The following is a 17,295-nucleotide window of genomic DNA, read 5'->3' on the forward strand; positions in this document are numbered from 1 at the left end:
TAAAAAAACAACTTTGGGGCTGATTGTCAGACATGCTGAGCTCCTTCAGGTCCTGCTGATTTTAAATGGAGCTATGAGTGTGCAGCATCCCATCTGAAAAGCAGACCCTGTTTGTTTAGTTACTATTTCCCCAGAATCTCAGGAATAAAAACTTTGAAAAAACCTGTTAAGCAAATACAGAAATTTACTTTTTTTAAAAAAATGGAAAAACTTCCACATGAGGATAGGAAATTTTCTTTGTAATGGTTTTATATCCCATCTATTCTTTTTAGTTTGAAGGAGTAAGAAAGGAAAATTGCAAACCAATTAACAGTGCTGGCAAACTCTGTAAAATGATGTAGTAACAGAAATGTGTACATTTCAAATACAGTAAAGACATTTTTTCCACAACTAATGTTAGCTGAAATCTATTATGCTTTTACTCATGCATATTTTATACTAATAAAATATATCTTAAATATATCAAAAGATTTAGATTTATTTTAGTTGCTAAAATCGCTATTGTAGGATTGTAGGTAGATCATACAGTTTTGTATATTATTGCTCTTTAAACCAAAATGAAACCATAGCATGCCTATGGGAGATGCAGGAAATCCTTCAAGTCTGTCCTTTGTCCATTTTAATAGTGCTTTTGAGATTAGAGCGAAAGATTTTACAACGGCAGAAAGCTAGTCGTCAACCTTAATGCTTATTAGTTTTGATACTTATTTGAAATATGTTAAAAGAAAAAAAAATAAAAACCTTTACTTTGATTTTCAACAGTAATTCAATAGAAGGGAAGTAAATCTGATTTTTTAAAATACTTACAGCTGTGTAATTGTGTGCCTTTTCTAAATGAAAATAGCGCATCAGTGTTGCCAAGGATTGAAAATGGTTTCAGATTTGCTTCTTATAATGTAGTTCACTTTACAAAACGGAGTGGATTCCACAGTGACAAGCTTGGACACAAAAAAACCCCACCATTATGAAAAGAACAATTCTTGCTGACAAATTAAATAAATAGTGTATATAAATCTATTGTGCATACATTAGAGAATGGAGCTAGTGATGCTGATTTGGGCATTTCATGCTTCTAAATACTTATTCTCAAATTGTTTACAATTTTCTCAATGATTTTCAGTGTGGGCCAATATGGTTTTATAATTGGTCTCATCTGAAAGGTGATTTTTATTTTAAAGTTTCAAGAAAATTGAACTGGTTTTGACTGGCAACTTCTATTCCCAACCTTAAAATAAACAGACCTATTTTATACTTAAAATATGTTTGTTTTTTTGTGTCATTATATCTCAGACAGCTTCATTTTATTTTAGAATGTCAAATTTGGCATAAATCTGTGATCTTCAGTGATGGATAGTAGCTATGCAAGTTAGTAACAAGTGGTTTTGGAAAAAAAAAACCTTAGACATTAGAAGAAATTGAAGATGACATACTGAGCATGTGCAGTACATCAGATTCTTTAATGAAATAAGTACACAACATTCCACACTGACACACACACACTAGTTTCATCTGGATGTATGCAGAACAGTTGTGCTTGTGTCACACTTGAGTATGGCTGAAGCCACCATGGTGAAAGATTTAAAATGTGGTCTCTCAGAGTATGTTTTATAGGGCTTTGACCTGGGTGTTGCTCTGAATCCCCTCCCCCCAGCCCATACACTAGAACTGTCACTCAAATTTAGTGGTGCTTTCAACCTGGTCTAGCTGGCAGAGCTGGGCATATGAATTAAAGAGAGGGTTACTCACCCTGTGCGGTAACTGAGGTTCTTTAAGATGTGTGTCCCTATGGGCGCTCCACTCTAGGTGCTGCGGCACCCCCTGCACCTGGGAACAGAGATCTTCACCAACTGTGCCTGATGGACTTCACATGCGCACCTCCCATCTCCCGCGCTGTGTGCGGGATGTGTATATAGCACTGTATAATCCGACTGCCCCCAGTTCCTTCTCTGCCGCAGAGCTTATGTTTTTGGCTTCAAAGCAGAGGGGAAGAGGGTGGAGAGCGGAGCACCCATAGCGGGACACATCTTGAAAAACCTCAGTTACTGCACAGGGTGAAAAGAAAAGGAGTACTTGTGGCACCTTAGAGACTAACCAATTTATTTGTGCATGAGCTTTCATGAGCTACATCTCACTTCACGGCTGTTACTCTGAAACCTGCACAGGGTGAGTTACTCTCTCTTCTTTGAGTGATGTCGCTGTGGGTGCTCCACTGTAGGTGGCTATAAAGCAGTGCTCCTAGTTGGAAGGATGGGCTTTGGAATGACATGTACTGCCAACGATAGGACAGCATGTCCAAGGAGAGTGTGCATAATAGTGTAGTGCTGGGTGAAAGTGTCTGTCGATGCCCACGTGGCAGCCTTACAAAGGTCATAAATGGGGACATTATTAAGAAAGGCAATTGAGGTAGGCAACGATCATGTGGAATGCGTTCTGACTGAGATAGAAGGTTGTCTATCATGGAGTTCGTAAGATAAACATATACACTGTGAGATTCATTTAGAGAGGCATTGTTTCAATATAGTAGTGCCTCTGGATCTTTCGGTGGTGGAGAGGAATAAGTGTGGCAATTTCCAGAAGGGTTTAGTCCTGTCCAAGTAGAAGGGTAATGCGCCCCTCATGTCTAGGGTGTGTAGAGCTGCCTCCTGTTGATTACTGTGTGGCTTCAGAAAGAAGCAAAAGGAGGTGTGTTGGTTGGTTGAGATGAAAAGATGTTGGGACCTTAGATAAGAATCTTGGGCATGGTAGTGTAACTTTGCCTTTATAATACACTGTGTATGGTGGATATACCAGGAGGGCCATGATTTCGCCCACTCATCGAGCAGAAGTGATAGTGACAAGAAAGGCCGTTTTCATTGATAGGTAGATGTAAGAACAGGTTGCCATTGGTTCAAAGGGGGCCTAGTCAGAGAATGTAGGACCAGGCTTGGGTCAGGTCTTGTATATGGGGATAGAGATTTTGAATACCCCTCAAGAAGTGCTTCATGAATGGGTGTGTGAAGATGGAGTGACTATCAATGGGTGAGTGAAAAGTAGTGATTGTCACCAAGTGTACCCTAATTAGAGCTATTGGCCAATCCTGACTGTTTGAGGTGTAGAATGTAGTCAAAAATAAGTGGCAAAAGGGCCACTGCATCAACCTGGTGGGAGGTGCATCAGCAGTGAAATCTAGTCCATGTGAATGTAAGTGCCTTTGGTCGAGTCACTCCTGTTATTGTAAAGTATCTTTTTGACTGTGTCTGAGCAGGTTATTTCCGGGCCCTAGAACCATGGAGGAGCGAAGCTTTGAGATGAAGCATCTGTGGATTGGGACGGAGAATGCATCCTATGTCCTGTGAGAGGAGTCAGCGTTAGGTGGAGAGAGATCAGTCAGCATACCATCATGCATAGAAGATAAGTATACCAGACCTGTTGGCAGGTGAGGAGGAAAAATGTAAAGTTGCGGGAGCCTCCTCTTCCTCCTGTTCTTTCTTCTCAGTTGGCACTGGTGGCAGTTCGACTTCCTGAGGGTGAGACACTAATGGAGAAGGGAGAGGTGTAGGTCTCTGGCTTTGCTTTCTGGGAGGATCCTGAATTGTGCCCTGTACTTGGCCCAAGGGTCCCCCTATGGCCAGTTTGGTGGGAGTGGCACATGTGGCTGCATCCATGGTGGTCCCTGCCAGGATTGGGGGCCCACAGGTAGTCTCCATATAGTGAGGATAAGATGGTGCAATTTGTCCAGTAGGGAACAATGGAACTCTGTCCTCCTCCTCACTGGGGAAGGGAGATGCCATCCTCAGTGGAGAGAGGGAGAAATGTCATGAGTCTGGAGAGGTGGGTAGAAGTGCAGGGACCTCCGATTGAAGAAGCAGAGACTCTGGAGTGTCACATACCAGCAGGTCTTTAGGGTATCTGAAGTCTCGTAGAAGTGGAAGGAGCATCACTGATGCCGTTGTAACACACAGTGGGGAGGGAAGAGTTTATGTCCCTGAAATTTCAGAAGATGGTGCTGAAGACTTGGCTGGTGCCGAAGATTTCTATGTCAATGAGTCGGTCATTGCTGGTGACTTGGTCAGTGCCGATGATTTTGATGGTGCTGAGGTCTTACTCTCAGTCAACGGCTTCATCGGTGCCGTAACTCCTGCAAATGGGCTGCCTTGGTGCCCAGAGCTGGGGAACGGTGCTGAGAGCTGAAGGTTTGTGCAGATAGGATCTTGAGACTATTTATTTGAGCCAGTATACTTAAATGAACCCCAGAACTATGTCCCCTGTTGGATGAGGTTGAAGCCACTGACCTAGCCAGGGATGTTCTGGTGGGCTGCGCCTCAGAGTGTGAGGAGGAGGAAGCCCATTTCTTGTCATTTGCACGATCACAAGATGACTCTCTCTTCACAGGGCATGTGGGGGAGGCAGCAGACGACCTGGCAGAAAGTGAGCGTATCTTTGGGAAAGAATCTGGGCCCGAGCCTGATGCTGGACGTAGCATTTTCTCCATGAGGAGAAGTTTCAGTCTAATGCCCTGTCATTTCTGGCTCTAGGTTTCAGGCTGAGGCAGTGAGAACACTTTTGTGAAATGTGTGCCTCTCCCAGATATACACTGCAGGTGGCCATCTGTTATTGAGAAGGTGGACCTGCATGAAACGCACCTCTTAAACCCAGGAGAGCCAGGCATAAGGGCGAAGGGAAAAGGCTTCCCAGTTGGGAAGGACAGGAAGTGGGAAAAATGGAAACCTAAGCTATGAGAAGAACTGCAAAGTTAAAACAAAAACATTGGTTTTAAATAGAAGGAGAAGAAAAGGGGGGGAAAAAAAACTAACTACACTATCAGGTAAGGCACTGTCTATGAGGGAATAGGAGAAGCAGGCTCTGCTAGCGGATTCCGTCCCAGATGAAAGGCACTAGAGAAGGAATTGGGAGCGGTTAGACCACACAATGCTATATACATACTGCGTGCAACCTGCGAGAGAGAAGGTGTGCATACATGGTCCGACAAGCACTGCTGGTGAAGATCTCCAATTCCAGGCACAGGGGGTGTTGCCAACCTCCAGTGGAGCACCCATAGAGACATCACTCGAAGAAGCAGCCTGGGTTATTTGCAGTGAAGATGAAGACTAAATCTGGTGCTGCTAGTCCTCCAATCCCTCCCACAATTCCTCCTGTATACCCTGAAAGACAGACAAGTTCTCCTACAATTCATGGGGAAAAGAACTATAGAGTGACTTACTGCATCACAAAGAACCATTGGAGATGCCCCCAGAAATCCTAGTGCTACTCATGGTGGAGTCACAGGACCAGGGAAGACACAGGGTGGGTTCCACAAAACTCATATTCAGCTGCCACCTAACTCTGTAGGTGCTTAAACTCAGTGCTTAAGTTTCTGTAGTAAAAGTTCCCAAAGCACCTATGTTCCTACCACTAGCCATCTGATTCTAGGCCTGCCAGCTCTCAGATGAGTGTGCTACCCCTTGGGCAATGGGATATTCTGATGTGGGACTCCTTCAGTTTCTCCTGTTGAAGTTGTTACACTTTTTAAATAACTGAGTGATTATTAATTTGACCTGAGAATTAAAATAACTCTCTAGCCCAGGGGTTAGGGCACTCACCTGAGAGGTAGCAGATCTCTGTTCAAAGCCCTTTGCTTCATTAGGCAGAAGGGGGACTTGACCCAGGGAGCTCTCACATCTGGTGTGAGTACCCTAGCCACTGGGGTAAAGGTTATAAGTCCTCCACGTCCCCAGTTTTATGAAGTTAGGCAGCCTCTGAGCTCACCTACCAGATCAGGCCTCCATGGCTCAGACAGTGGAACACCTATCTTTCCCCAGTTCGTGGATCACTAGCAGCAATAGGCATCTCCCTGCAGCCCAGACTTAGACACCTACATCCCAGAGAGGAGAAGGGCGTAAGACACTCCCTTCTCACCAGCATCTCCCAGAGGCTAGCTTAGGTGGCACTGTGCTTGTGTGCTGATTTTGTGGATTGCAGTGTTGTTCTGGTGATTTTCTAGGTGCCTAATTTCGTTTTTTTGCATCCAGGCCACTGTAACTTGAGGTTTCTTAGTAGAGTTAGGATTAACCTGTCATTGCTGCGTCTGCTCTTAGGTTTTCTGAAAGAGGATGTGCTAATAGACCTGGCATACAGACAAAAGTAGTCATGTGGTAGAACAGAGCAGTACTGTGGAACTCAGGTCGAAAGACCATCTGCAATACCAGTGGTTCTTGTCCTCTCTGGTGTAGGCTGCACAAGTACAACTGGAGTGAGGACTTGTTTTGAGGTACTGTACTTGAACCACACCTGCAATATCTGGGTACATTTTTGTATGTGGATGAGAGATATATTAGAAATACTATAGGCACTAAATACTGCATTTACCAATAGCAGAACTCTCTTTACTTCAGTTTAAATAGCCCGTATGCAGCTTGATAGCACCTAAAGAAAGTGGCACTGTGGTTAAGGCAGTTGACTAGACCTCAGGAGATCTGAGTTCAATTCCTAGCTCTATCATGGGCTTCCTGTGTGACCTCATATGTAAAATGGAAATAAAAATACTTACAAATCTCACAGTGGACCCCAGGATAAAATCATTAAATGACTAACACAGATACTGCAGTGATGTGTATTTAGATGCATGTACAGCCACATCATCAGGAAAGAAAATTAAGGAATAAGTAAACCTCGTGCATAATATAGAGAAATGCGTATTGAGAGTTACTTGGCTAACAGCCACACAGCTCCCCATTCATTGTAATAGAAGCTGCAAAGCTAAAAGTACCCTTTTAATTGTAAGTTAGTACATAACTGAAACTATGTTCCTGAGTCTAGAACCTGCCTACATGACCACTAGACGAGGAAAAAGGTGCTTTTAAAAACTGTGTTAGCTAATATATCACCTCATGTTGGCACAGTTTAACAACTTCAGAATTGTGTTCATTGGCTGTGTTTATCCCAAATTCTCCATCAATGGAATATCTAGATTGGAAAACTGGTCGAGGTAAGGTTAAGGTTAGGAACAACATGTTAATTAACCTCCATCGTGAGCTAGTCTTGACATGCTCCGCCTTATCACACAATGAGCTAACACAATTGTAACTTCATCTCTGCTATGTGTCAAGGCTGCTTTCAAACTTGAATTTTTAAAAAATCAGTGTTTCTAGTCTATTCATCATGTAGATAGGTCCTCAGGATTTGTCTAACTACAGTTTGTGGTCCCATTTTAACTTGCATTAATAACTGACTGCCAATTAATTTAAGTTAGCTAATGCAATAGTAAACGCTAGTTTAAACACTCCACAAATGTTCGGTGTGTCCTGGAACAAACATTGATGGAATGTCATGGCCAGCATTTCTCTAACTCAGGTATCTGAGAAAACCAACATCATGAAAACAAGAGCAAAGTTTGCAATGTAAAGTGAAGAAATACAAGACTATTTTTAAGAGAGAAAAAGGAAAAACTTTAGTTAAAATATTTTACAATAAAATAATGATTATAAATCTCTTTAGTTAAATATGTACACATTACATGGTATTTTAAAAAATAATGGAACTGGTTAAAGTTTTCAAGCAAATCTAATGCACAAATCCACCATCTTGTCAGCTTTAGATTGTAATGTCAGTTTAACATTCATAAATGGCTGTGTCAGACTAATGGCACTGCTTTGTGCAAAACATAAACAAAATTAAGAAAAAATTCACCAAAATCTTTCCGTTCCCATGGTAAATTTCTAAAAAAGGTAGTACATACAACACACATTGTGATTGTATACAGAGGTTAGAATGACCAGCACTAATATAACCCCCATATCTACAAAATAATTAACTCCTTGGGTAGCTTTAGTTTTTGTAAACTACTAATTCTTAGTCCTAGCAAATTGTGCTTTTAGGCAGCCACGTGGCCAATAAGGTAGATGTTGTCATAAAGGTGCCCTACAAAATCTTCACTAATGTTCTGAGCAGCACGTCGTGTGTTTCGGATAAATTCTCTCTTTGACATTTTGTTCTTCACATGAGGGCTGGTAAGATCAATGGAAAGCAGAATCAAAGAGTAGCATAGTACATAAACTGCATCTAAAGAAAAGAGAACATTATGAAGTTATTGTTTACAGAACCGTAAGTATGGATGGCACTTTACAGGCAACTAAAATTACCAGTCCCTGCTCAAGGATCTTATAATCTTAAGGGCTTGCATGAATAGATATGCACATGAGTAACTTTACTCACATGAGTAGTCCATTGAAAACAATTTATTATTATTGAAAAGTTATAATAATGCAGTGCTAAATAAACACCAATGAATTTATTTATATATATAGAGTATCTAAAGTGTGCAAAATTCTTTACAAACATGAAGGTAGACTGATCCCTTCCCTGAAGAGATTTCACTTTAAGGCCCTGATCCCACAACTGCGAGGCACATTCTAAAGACTAAGTATGTGAGCAGTCTCACTGGGTAAAATCCTGGCCCCACTGAAGTCAATGGCAAAACACCCATTGACTTCAATGAGGCCAGGAATTCACCCTATTTGCTTCAGTGGGATTATTCACAGGGTGTAAAGTTAAGCTTATGTGTAAGTCTTTACAGGATCAGAACCTATAGAGACCACAGAGATAAAGGGCAAACAAGGGTGAAGGGAAAAGATGTAACACAACCATTTTTTAAAATCACTTTTTGTACATGAAAGTTGTTTGCCTGTCAGGTATGTACAAGAGGAAAATCAGTAAGTCAAAAGTTTTTTTTTTTTTAAATTACTATTACTTGTCTGTATTACCGTAGCTCCTGACAGGTGTCTGTTTGCTTACTGTATACAATATACGCAGACCTGACCCTCTCCCAAGACTAATCTTTCTACTTTTAGAAAATTTTTAATTGGACCCTGATTTAAACCCACTATGAAAAGTAACATTTTTCAAAGTATATGTAGATAAATATAGACTGATTCAATGCACAGAAGTCCTCTCTTCTTACCAGGGCTAAGGCCAAGTTCTCTCATCAAATCAGGATTACAAGCACAGAATCTGTGTGAGAACTTTGTTATAAGAGTCTCAAGATACTCCCCACGCTCCTCAGGGGCATGAATGTGCCTGAAAAACTCTCTCAGTGCATTTGGCAAGAACTGATTTCTGAAGTTGTGCAGTGTCACAAGGTCATCCAAAACATCTCTCCTGGTTGTGGGGGCAGGGGGGAAATACAAAAAACATTTAGAGAAATTTCCTTTCTACTGTTTAAACATGAAACAAGGTTTCACAGATTAAAATGAAGATTTCTTAAAGAGTCTTAATTATAGGTATTTTCTGTCATGAGAAAATGAAGAAAAAAATCCAACAATGATAAAGCAAGAATAGGAAACACACGTTCCTCAGACTCCTACCACAGCAGCGTACAGTTCAGCCTAATACTTTAGAGAAATTATAATAAAAGCAGTATTCTAAATTTGTACACATACACACACAGAGTACAGAGGAAATTGAGGCTGCAACAATACCTGAGAAAACTAAGGAAACCATAGTCAAAGGAATAAATATACAATATGTCTTTCAGGGCCTATGTACATTAACAAGCAGTTAAGGCAGTACTCTCTTAAAACCAGGCTCAGCTAAGGTGATATTCACTGATGGTGCATAGGGCTGGCATAGAGGCCCTCCGCAACGCTCAGCTTCAGTGGGAATGCATGCTCAGTCTATTCCCTGAATATCAAAATGGCTTGGTGTGCAAGGGAAACTTGGAAGCAAGCCAGGGGAGCGGCAAGAGAGCCACAAATGTACTGATCCAGTGGCTGAAAACGTCCCAACTAGGGGTTGTGGAGCATCAGCATCCAGAATTCCAGCCTATGGTCTATTCTTTTGCACATCTACAATTTCCACGCCCCAGTCTAAACACAGTGTCTTGCTTAAAGCCTGGTTACTCATTCTTTCGGGAGGAAAGGTGAATTTCATTCTTAAGAAACAAGAGAAAATATACATAGCAAAATATTAAGAACAACATTCCAATGCTAGAGAGTGCAAAGATCTCCTATGTAAGGTGACATTCCAATTAAGCTTGGAACTGAAAACATGGAAATAAGTACACTATCTGACCTTTACTAGATAAACACAGTATGCTTATATACATATAGTGGTGTATGCACACACATGCTAGAACGGAGTAAATGTTCTGCTTTAGGAATAATATATTTTAGCTGAATCTCTGTTTGAGCTCTTAATTCAAATTTTTCTAATTAAAGATTATTTTTCATTAGATTAGTACATGTAAGAAGAGTGATTACAGAAAGGTGCTACAGACTGAAAAAAAGGAATATAGCATTTTTTCCTCATTACAGATTCAAATTACCTTTCATCAAGATAGATCCTCAGTTTCTTCCAATTTAGTGTTCTTGTACAAAAGATAAACTTAGCTATTTCCTTTGGTGAATCATCCAGTATACCCTTGGACATAAAGTAGTTAACTCCCTGAGACAAAAAAGGACATTTTTATATAAATAAAATTGGTCTTAACAATTCTTTTATGGGCAAATATTGTAATGAGTAATATTGGAACATAAGCCTGCTAACGTTTTAGCATAATACCTCCTTCATCCTCTAAACAGCATTTCAACATGCACAACACAATCTAAAATTAATATAAATCAAATGCAAATAAAATTAATGCAACATTATGGTTGAGATTTTACATGTACTAACAGTAGGAAATTCAAAATTACACAGCCCACAGCAAGCATAATTTGATTCTGTTGTATTTTCTCTTACTATTTTTCTGTCATATGTATGTACATGGTGATTAAATTATGTTTGTTGTAGGGACCATAATTTATAATTTCCTAATTATGGTGCATATAAAAATCTTGGCTTTTTGCCTTTATTTTTATCTAAAGCATTGATATCAATGTTCTTCCATGTGTATGGAATCACATTCAAATAAATGCACTATATACATTTAATTAAATGTATAATAACTCAAATAATGCAAGTGTGTTTATTCAAAGTGCAGATCAAGATACACACACATATACATATAGTATATATGTATAAAAAAATCCAACAGCACTCTGCCTCTCCCTAATAAAAAAAACTAGTTTAGAAAGTGACAGAATGAACATATATCATATGCTATCTATTCAATTATTTATTACTTCTACATTACAACCATTTTTTCACACTTTGCCAAGCACACACTTTTCACTAAGAAGTATGTACATGCCAAATTTGAACATGTAAATACAATATTTAAAATCTTTTTGGATGCTTTTCTTGAATTCAAGTATCTTAAAGCATGAAAAACTACTTTTGTCATGGTCTTATAATTCAAAAGCAGTTTACTGCATTTTAACCAAAAATTTTGGGGAGGGGTGGGTAGAGGGAGAAAAACCGTGACCTATTTAAAAGCAGAGCATAAAACTTTTTTGGGAAGGGGCTTAAACTCAAATTGCGTCTTCCGCAGTAAATATGGCAACACAACAGTGATAATATAATGCTGAAATATGTACCAATGTGCAATCTAATGCATTATCTTAATTTGATTTAGACATCAGTGTATCAGTGCAACTCCCTAAATCACCAAATAAGATAATCCTTACAATTTTTTTTCATTATAAATCTTCTGATTCCAGGTACTTTACAATATATTCCAAATTTCCCCTTTTGGATTAAATTATATCTATAAAGACACAGTGGGGGCAACCTAACACTTTGTTTATAAGCAACCTTCCCAGTGATGTCAATTGAAGTTCTACATAAATAAGGAGAGCAGGACTGAGCTTTTAATCTGGAAAGTTATTTTATAAAAAGTGAAACAGTTAAGTAAGACAGAAAAGCTGAACCATGTCAAGCAAACATGATTCTAGAAACTACACCTTGAGATGATGATCAGGGACTTCACTTAAGAGACCTGAAAGACTAGCACACACATACACAACACACATAATATGCTACTTAGTCTTCTTTTTTTTTAAACTGGTTCGTAATTTGTTTTTATATTTGTGGAAAATGTTACCTGAAGTAACATAGTTCTTTAGTTATAATCGAAACAATGTTTTAAATATATGCAAAAAATTAAATATATGCAAACAATTTTCTATTAGGAACAAGGAATCTAGGCAACTTTAGGGCCTGATTCAGGTAAGCATCCCTATTCAGGGCAGCATTTAAGCATGTGTTTAAATTAAAGCATGCACTTGAGTGTGTGCTTAATACCCATTGACCTAATTGGGATTTATCTAGGCTTTTCCAAATAGGAATGGCCTTAAACACATGCTTAAGTGCTTTTCTGAATCGAGGCTTAAATGGAAAACTAAAATGGATTATCAAAATGATTAAACAATTGCTCACTGATGCCTCAAGTATTTTGACAATTGCTTAAATATGACAAAAAGCAAAACATCAACACTACAATATCTCATTACATCTTCTGTTTAACTCTGCCTCCTTAATCTTGCACTCTGATTCAGCAAAACATTAAAGTAGGTGCTTACCTATAAGCACGTGCTTAAAAGTGTTCAGATGAACTGGTGCCTTGCGGAATATCCTATTTTTAAACAAGCTGTGTCCTCACAGCACTTACTCTTCTTACTACAGGGTGTTACTAAAAGAGGGAGACATTGGACAATCGGAACAGATATGGATTTACCATCTACCTTCACAATGAAAAAAGTCACCTGTTCTACACAGACAATCTGAACTTGTTCTCCCAGAACTGGGAGATGCTGGGAAATATTTCTGTGCTATATAAGGCTCTTCAGAACCAGCAGTGTGTTGTTGGTACTCATTATACAAGCGACCAGCTCCTCATTTGACATCCTCAAACCCACCCTAGCTCTGCTTCCTTCTTTTATTGTAACTTCTTATGCCACTGCCATCTCCTCACTCATTTCCTTTTCCTCTTTTTCACACACACACACACGGTGTGATTGCATATTCATTCCAACACAGTAACAGTGACATTTTGGAGTTACTGTTATTTCGCCTCAAATAACAAATAATTTGAACCAAACTGAAATGGTTTCTTTTAAAAGATTTTCCCCATTTTTTTGTTTGCTCACATTGAGTGAAGGTTATTTGTAAGGACACTGGACAATCTGCTCGCTAAGTGTGTAAACTGTTGTATGTTTATGGCATCTCCATCACCTTCCTCCCCAACAAAATAAATCACCTTTGTTAGATAAGCATGTTTAGCTATGAATGGACACTATTCAAAGGGCATAATTCTACAAGGAAGCGAAAACTAAATGTCAGATAATCCGCTTTAAAGTCCCATTGCACTGATCCATCTTAAACTGGCATCTGAGGATTTCCCCAGCAAAGGGGAATCCTTGGCTGGAGTAAAGCCAGTCTATTGAGCTTTATGTCACCTGTTTCTCACCAATTTTTGGGTAAGAGTGGTTTAAGGCTGGTGGGGGCACACTGGGTGGGGTGGAACAAGGACAATATACTCTGGCAATCATGGTCTAGTGAAATGGTCCTTAGAAGACCTTTCCAGCAGCCATGATTTACAGCAGTTTCATGGCTGCTCTAAATTGTGTTTGTGGCCAGCTTTGTCCTTTGGCTATCCTCAGGACTGGGGGCTTAGAAAAGGTGATTTAGAACTATCCATGTCTTCCTTCCCCATTGTGCTGTTTATGAGCTCAACAAAGCCCAGGATGCAATCCTAAATTTAAGAAGGGCAATTTAAAGTATATGCAACTAACAGTCATCATGCTTGACTAGGGAGGCAAGTAACTATCACAACAGGTTCTAGTTTATGGTCACTAGTTGTTCATGTCACCCCTTTCTCGTGTTACCAATTAATTTTGATGCAGTTCACCAGTTCTCATTTGCATTCCCTCTGATCTTTCCCCTTTGTCTTTAGAATACCTCCATCTTTCCTAAATGGATGTCTGAAATTGTGCAATATCGATTTAATTTTTCTTCATCAGCATTCACTTCACTCCACATTACTGCAGTACTCCTGTGGTTGTTTTCTTCTCTACCCATAATATTTTCAATATGCATGTTAGACCTTTTTAGCTACTTTTCATCCTCTGCCTTAGGGGTCCAGCATCCGTCACACGTATACAAAGATGCAAATTCCATGCTGGTTAACCTTTGAATGCTGTCTTTTCCTCAAATTTAGTTTCAGATGTACTCAACATGCCAAAGCTAGACTATTCAAGATTTCTTGGCATACTATTTCTTGTAGCACATGGAAATGGATTAAAAGTAATAGATGCACAGCAGGAGAGTGGACAATTGACATGCGTGAGGGGGCTGAGATGCTCTTTGAAACATATCTGGATGATTAGCAGACTGGATTGCCAAGGATGTCTTGAAAGAGGGAAGATCAAATTGGAGGAATTTATTCGAGATGCCACTCAGAATTGTAGAGAATCTGGTTACTGGAAAGGGGCCAGTGTTGGACAGCTTTTATTTTTATCATTTGTTTACAGCTATATTGCTTGTAGATATATTATGGTAGGTATCTTGTAGCAGCTATTACAGATAATTAAGGTTGCAAATGGTTTACATTATAAAAGCTCTGTTTTCATATGCCTATAACTTTCTGCAACTATTCACCTTTTAGGCTGAAGTTTTCTATGCTTATGCCTGATGATGATTTGTTTTTTTAAAAAAAGTTTGAATAAAATTAATTGACAGTTCTGAGTTATAGGACAGTGAAGCACATTTTTGCCAATGGCATTAATCACCCTCCCCTCCCCTAAAAAACCCACCCTAACTATACTTTTCTGATCAAGGTTAATGCAAAAATTGGATAAAGTTTAACATTTGGCATACATAGTTCTGAGTTTTGTGCATTTGCTTAGCTTTTAAAATACGTTTAAAATACAAAAAGATGATTGAAATAAAGAATCACTACTGAGCAGGTCAGTGACCATCTGCTAAGATTTTTAGCACATTTTCATTAACTATTCCCGTATGTGACAGCATGGGACATTCTCTCTGCTGGAACTCATTAGAGAGTTCACGTAGAAGCAGGGGCTGCTGTTCTCAGTCTGCTGCTAACACTATTAGTATGAATTAGTATAGATTGTAAATGCATCATTGATACACATAACAAAAACTACGAAGTATGTTCTCTCCACAAGTTTTACTGCACTCTACAATTTTCTGCAGATTGTAATCTTTTGCTTTACAAAGACTCTAAGAATACCAGACTGGAAGTCTAGTCCCAGTTCTGCCATTGGCTCACTATGTGAAGCTAGGCAAATTGCCTCCTCTCTGTGTGCTTCCTCTGCCAAAAGGGGATAATGATGTTTTATCTGCCTTTGTAAAGCACTTTGGGATCTATGGCTGAATACTATATACATATTAAGTATTATTCTACTGCACTATAACAAAGATACGGCCAGTATAAAATAAACAGTTGCAGTGTGACTGCTCTCTTCGGTTTCTGCAAGAAGGAGTTATCTTCAGCTAAACGATAGGCCTGATTCTACTTAACTCAGCATGCCTCCTTCACAGTGCCAAGCATTCTCAATTCTCACTGAGGTCCAATGGGGGCACTCATGCCACCCCCATACAATTCACCTCAGTATGCTGTATAATTGAAAGCCTAACTGGCAAAATGGAAATAGTAAATCCAGGTATTTTCCTTTTTTCCACTTTTTTTTTTTTTTTTTTTTTAAAAGAAAAAGATTTCAAAAGCAACACCATCTTAAAACTTTAAGGTGCAGTTAACATTTTTTAAAAGTTAGAAAATAGAGAGGTTAAAGCTTCAACAGTAATGTAAACTCAACTGCTTAGATTGTAAGCTCTTCTAGGGCCTTGTGTACAGTGCCTAGCACAGTGGGGTCTCTCCCTGACTGGAATTTCCAAGCACTATTCTGTTCTTCTGGTTAAATGTTAAGCTTAATACATGACTGTTTATGTACTAAAACGTATTCCATTAAACATATTAAAAGGCATAATGTGTCAACATTACTATAGATTATTTATATGAGCATATTAAGGTTCAGAAACCAATCATTCAGGAGTCAAGAAATGCAGATATAATGTTGAACATTCAATTTGAACTCTACCTCCTGGTGCATATGCCTTTAAAACACTGTCTTTCAACATGGGATGCAGAGGAGATAGGGTACTAAAGTGGGATTCATAAGACCTGGGTTCTATTCCCAGCTCTGTCACTGGCTTGCTGAGTGACCTTGGGCCAGTCACATCCCCTCTCTGTGACTCAGTCTGCCCATTTGTAAAATGGGATTAATATTGACCTACTTTGTAAAATGCTTTGAGATCTACAGATAAAAAGTGATATATAGATCTGTGAATCGCAAAGCATTTTACAAAGTAGGTCAATATATGTACGTTATGGATTATTTTTAGCCTAAAAAATTAAAAGTTACCCAGCTTCCAGAACTTGCCATTTCTTAGAATCAGAGCTTTTTGACTTGACATCTCCTGAATATAGACTTTCTAATGTGGTTCAGCACTCTAGACGACTCTGCTTTTCAGTGTGACGTATGACATTATCCTGCAGTATCCTCCACAAACCTAACTGAGTTAAGCTTAAGTATTTTAGGAGTTCTTTGTATTGAAAATGCAATTTTTAATGTAATATTAAGGGATTGTATATAAATCCACAGAGAAAGAAAATTACAACCCTTTGAACTAAGAACAGTGAGGGTGGTTAGGCAAATTCACTCAGGTTGTAACACCTCCAAAGAACTTCACCACCTGGAGAGATACTGGCACATACTGGTTCAAACTGGATTCTCCAGGCACCAACAGACCAAAAACAGACAAAAAAAACCAAAAAAAAAAAAACCACAACGGATTTTTTACTACGTAGGCTGATTTAAAACTGACTCCAAGTCCTCCTTCTTATACAGCAAGTGGACAGGACCTTTGGCCCAATGGGGAGCCTAACCCTAAGGGAAGGGTTGAAAGATCTTTGGCCCACTGAGACCCCATAAGACGTGGATGCTATTTTTGAGCTGAAACGGCGATGAATTTATGACCACGGGAAATACCCGGGTGGGGTTTGAAGGACTAATCACCATCCAAAGCTTTTGTTGGAGTTAGGGAGTCATCTCTGGTCAGCTTATTAGCATGCATGTAGGGGTTTTCCTGTTTTTAATTTTTTTCTGTAATGCTTTTACCTGAAGAATAAATATGCTTGCTTAGAAAGAACTAAGTTTTGTAACTGAACTTTGGCAATTACACTGTGTGCTGCCTCTGATTAGAGAAGTGATTCAGACATGCTTAGGAAATCTGTCTTTTGCTGCACAATATAGTATGGGGACTGTGCAGCCTGGAAATGCCCTGGTCAGGAGGGACAGAGATGCATGTCTCCACTCAAGAAAGGAGTCATCTGAGTGGCCTAGAGCCTAGCGTGGGTGC

The 17,295-nt window shown here is 39.3% G+C and overlaps 1 protein-coding gene across 4 annotated transcripts in view; it reads right to left on the bottom strand.

Moving 5' to 3' along the window:
- Positions 1 to 519: 519 nt before the first annotated feature.
- FBXO8 (F-box protein 8) overlaps positions 520 to 17,295 on the bottom strand; it is a 32,993-nt gene continuing 16,217 nt past the window's right edge. For 3 of the 4 annotated variants that reach the window (XM_073341659.2, XM_073341660.2, XM_073341658.2), the window contains 3 exons: positions 10,298 to 10,416; positions 8,936 to 9,132; positions 520 to 8,037 (listed from right to left, as the gene is read on the bottom strand). In XM_073341659.2, the coding sequence (XP_073197760.1) occupies positions 7,850 to 8,037; positions 8,936 to 9,132; positions 10,298 to 10,416 (504 nt within the window). In that variant the 3' untranslated portion in view covers positions 520 to 7,849. The remainder of the gene's footprint in view (positions 8,038 to 8,935; positions 9,133 to 10,297; positions 10,417 to 17,295) is intronic. The other variant, XM_073341661.2, reaches the window with a different exon arrangement.

Source organism: Lepidochelys kempii, chromosome 4 (genome assembly GCF_965140285.1).
Source record: "Lepidochelys kempii isolate rLepKem1 chromosome 4, rLepKem1.hap1, whole genome shotgun sequence".
NCBI lineage: Eukaryota > Metazoa > Chordata > Testudines > Cheloniidae > Lepidochelys > Lepidochelys kempii.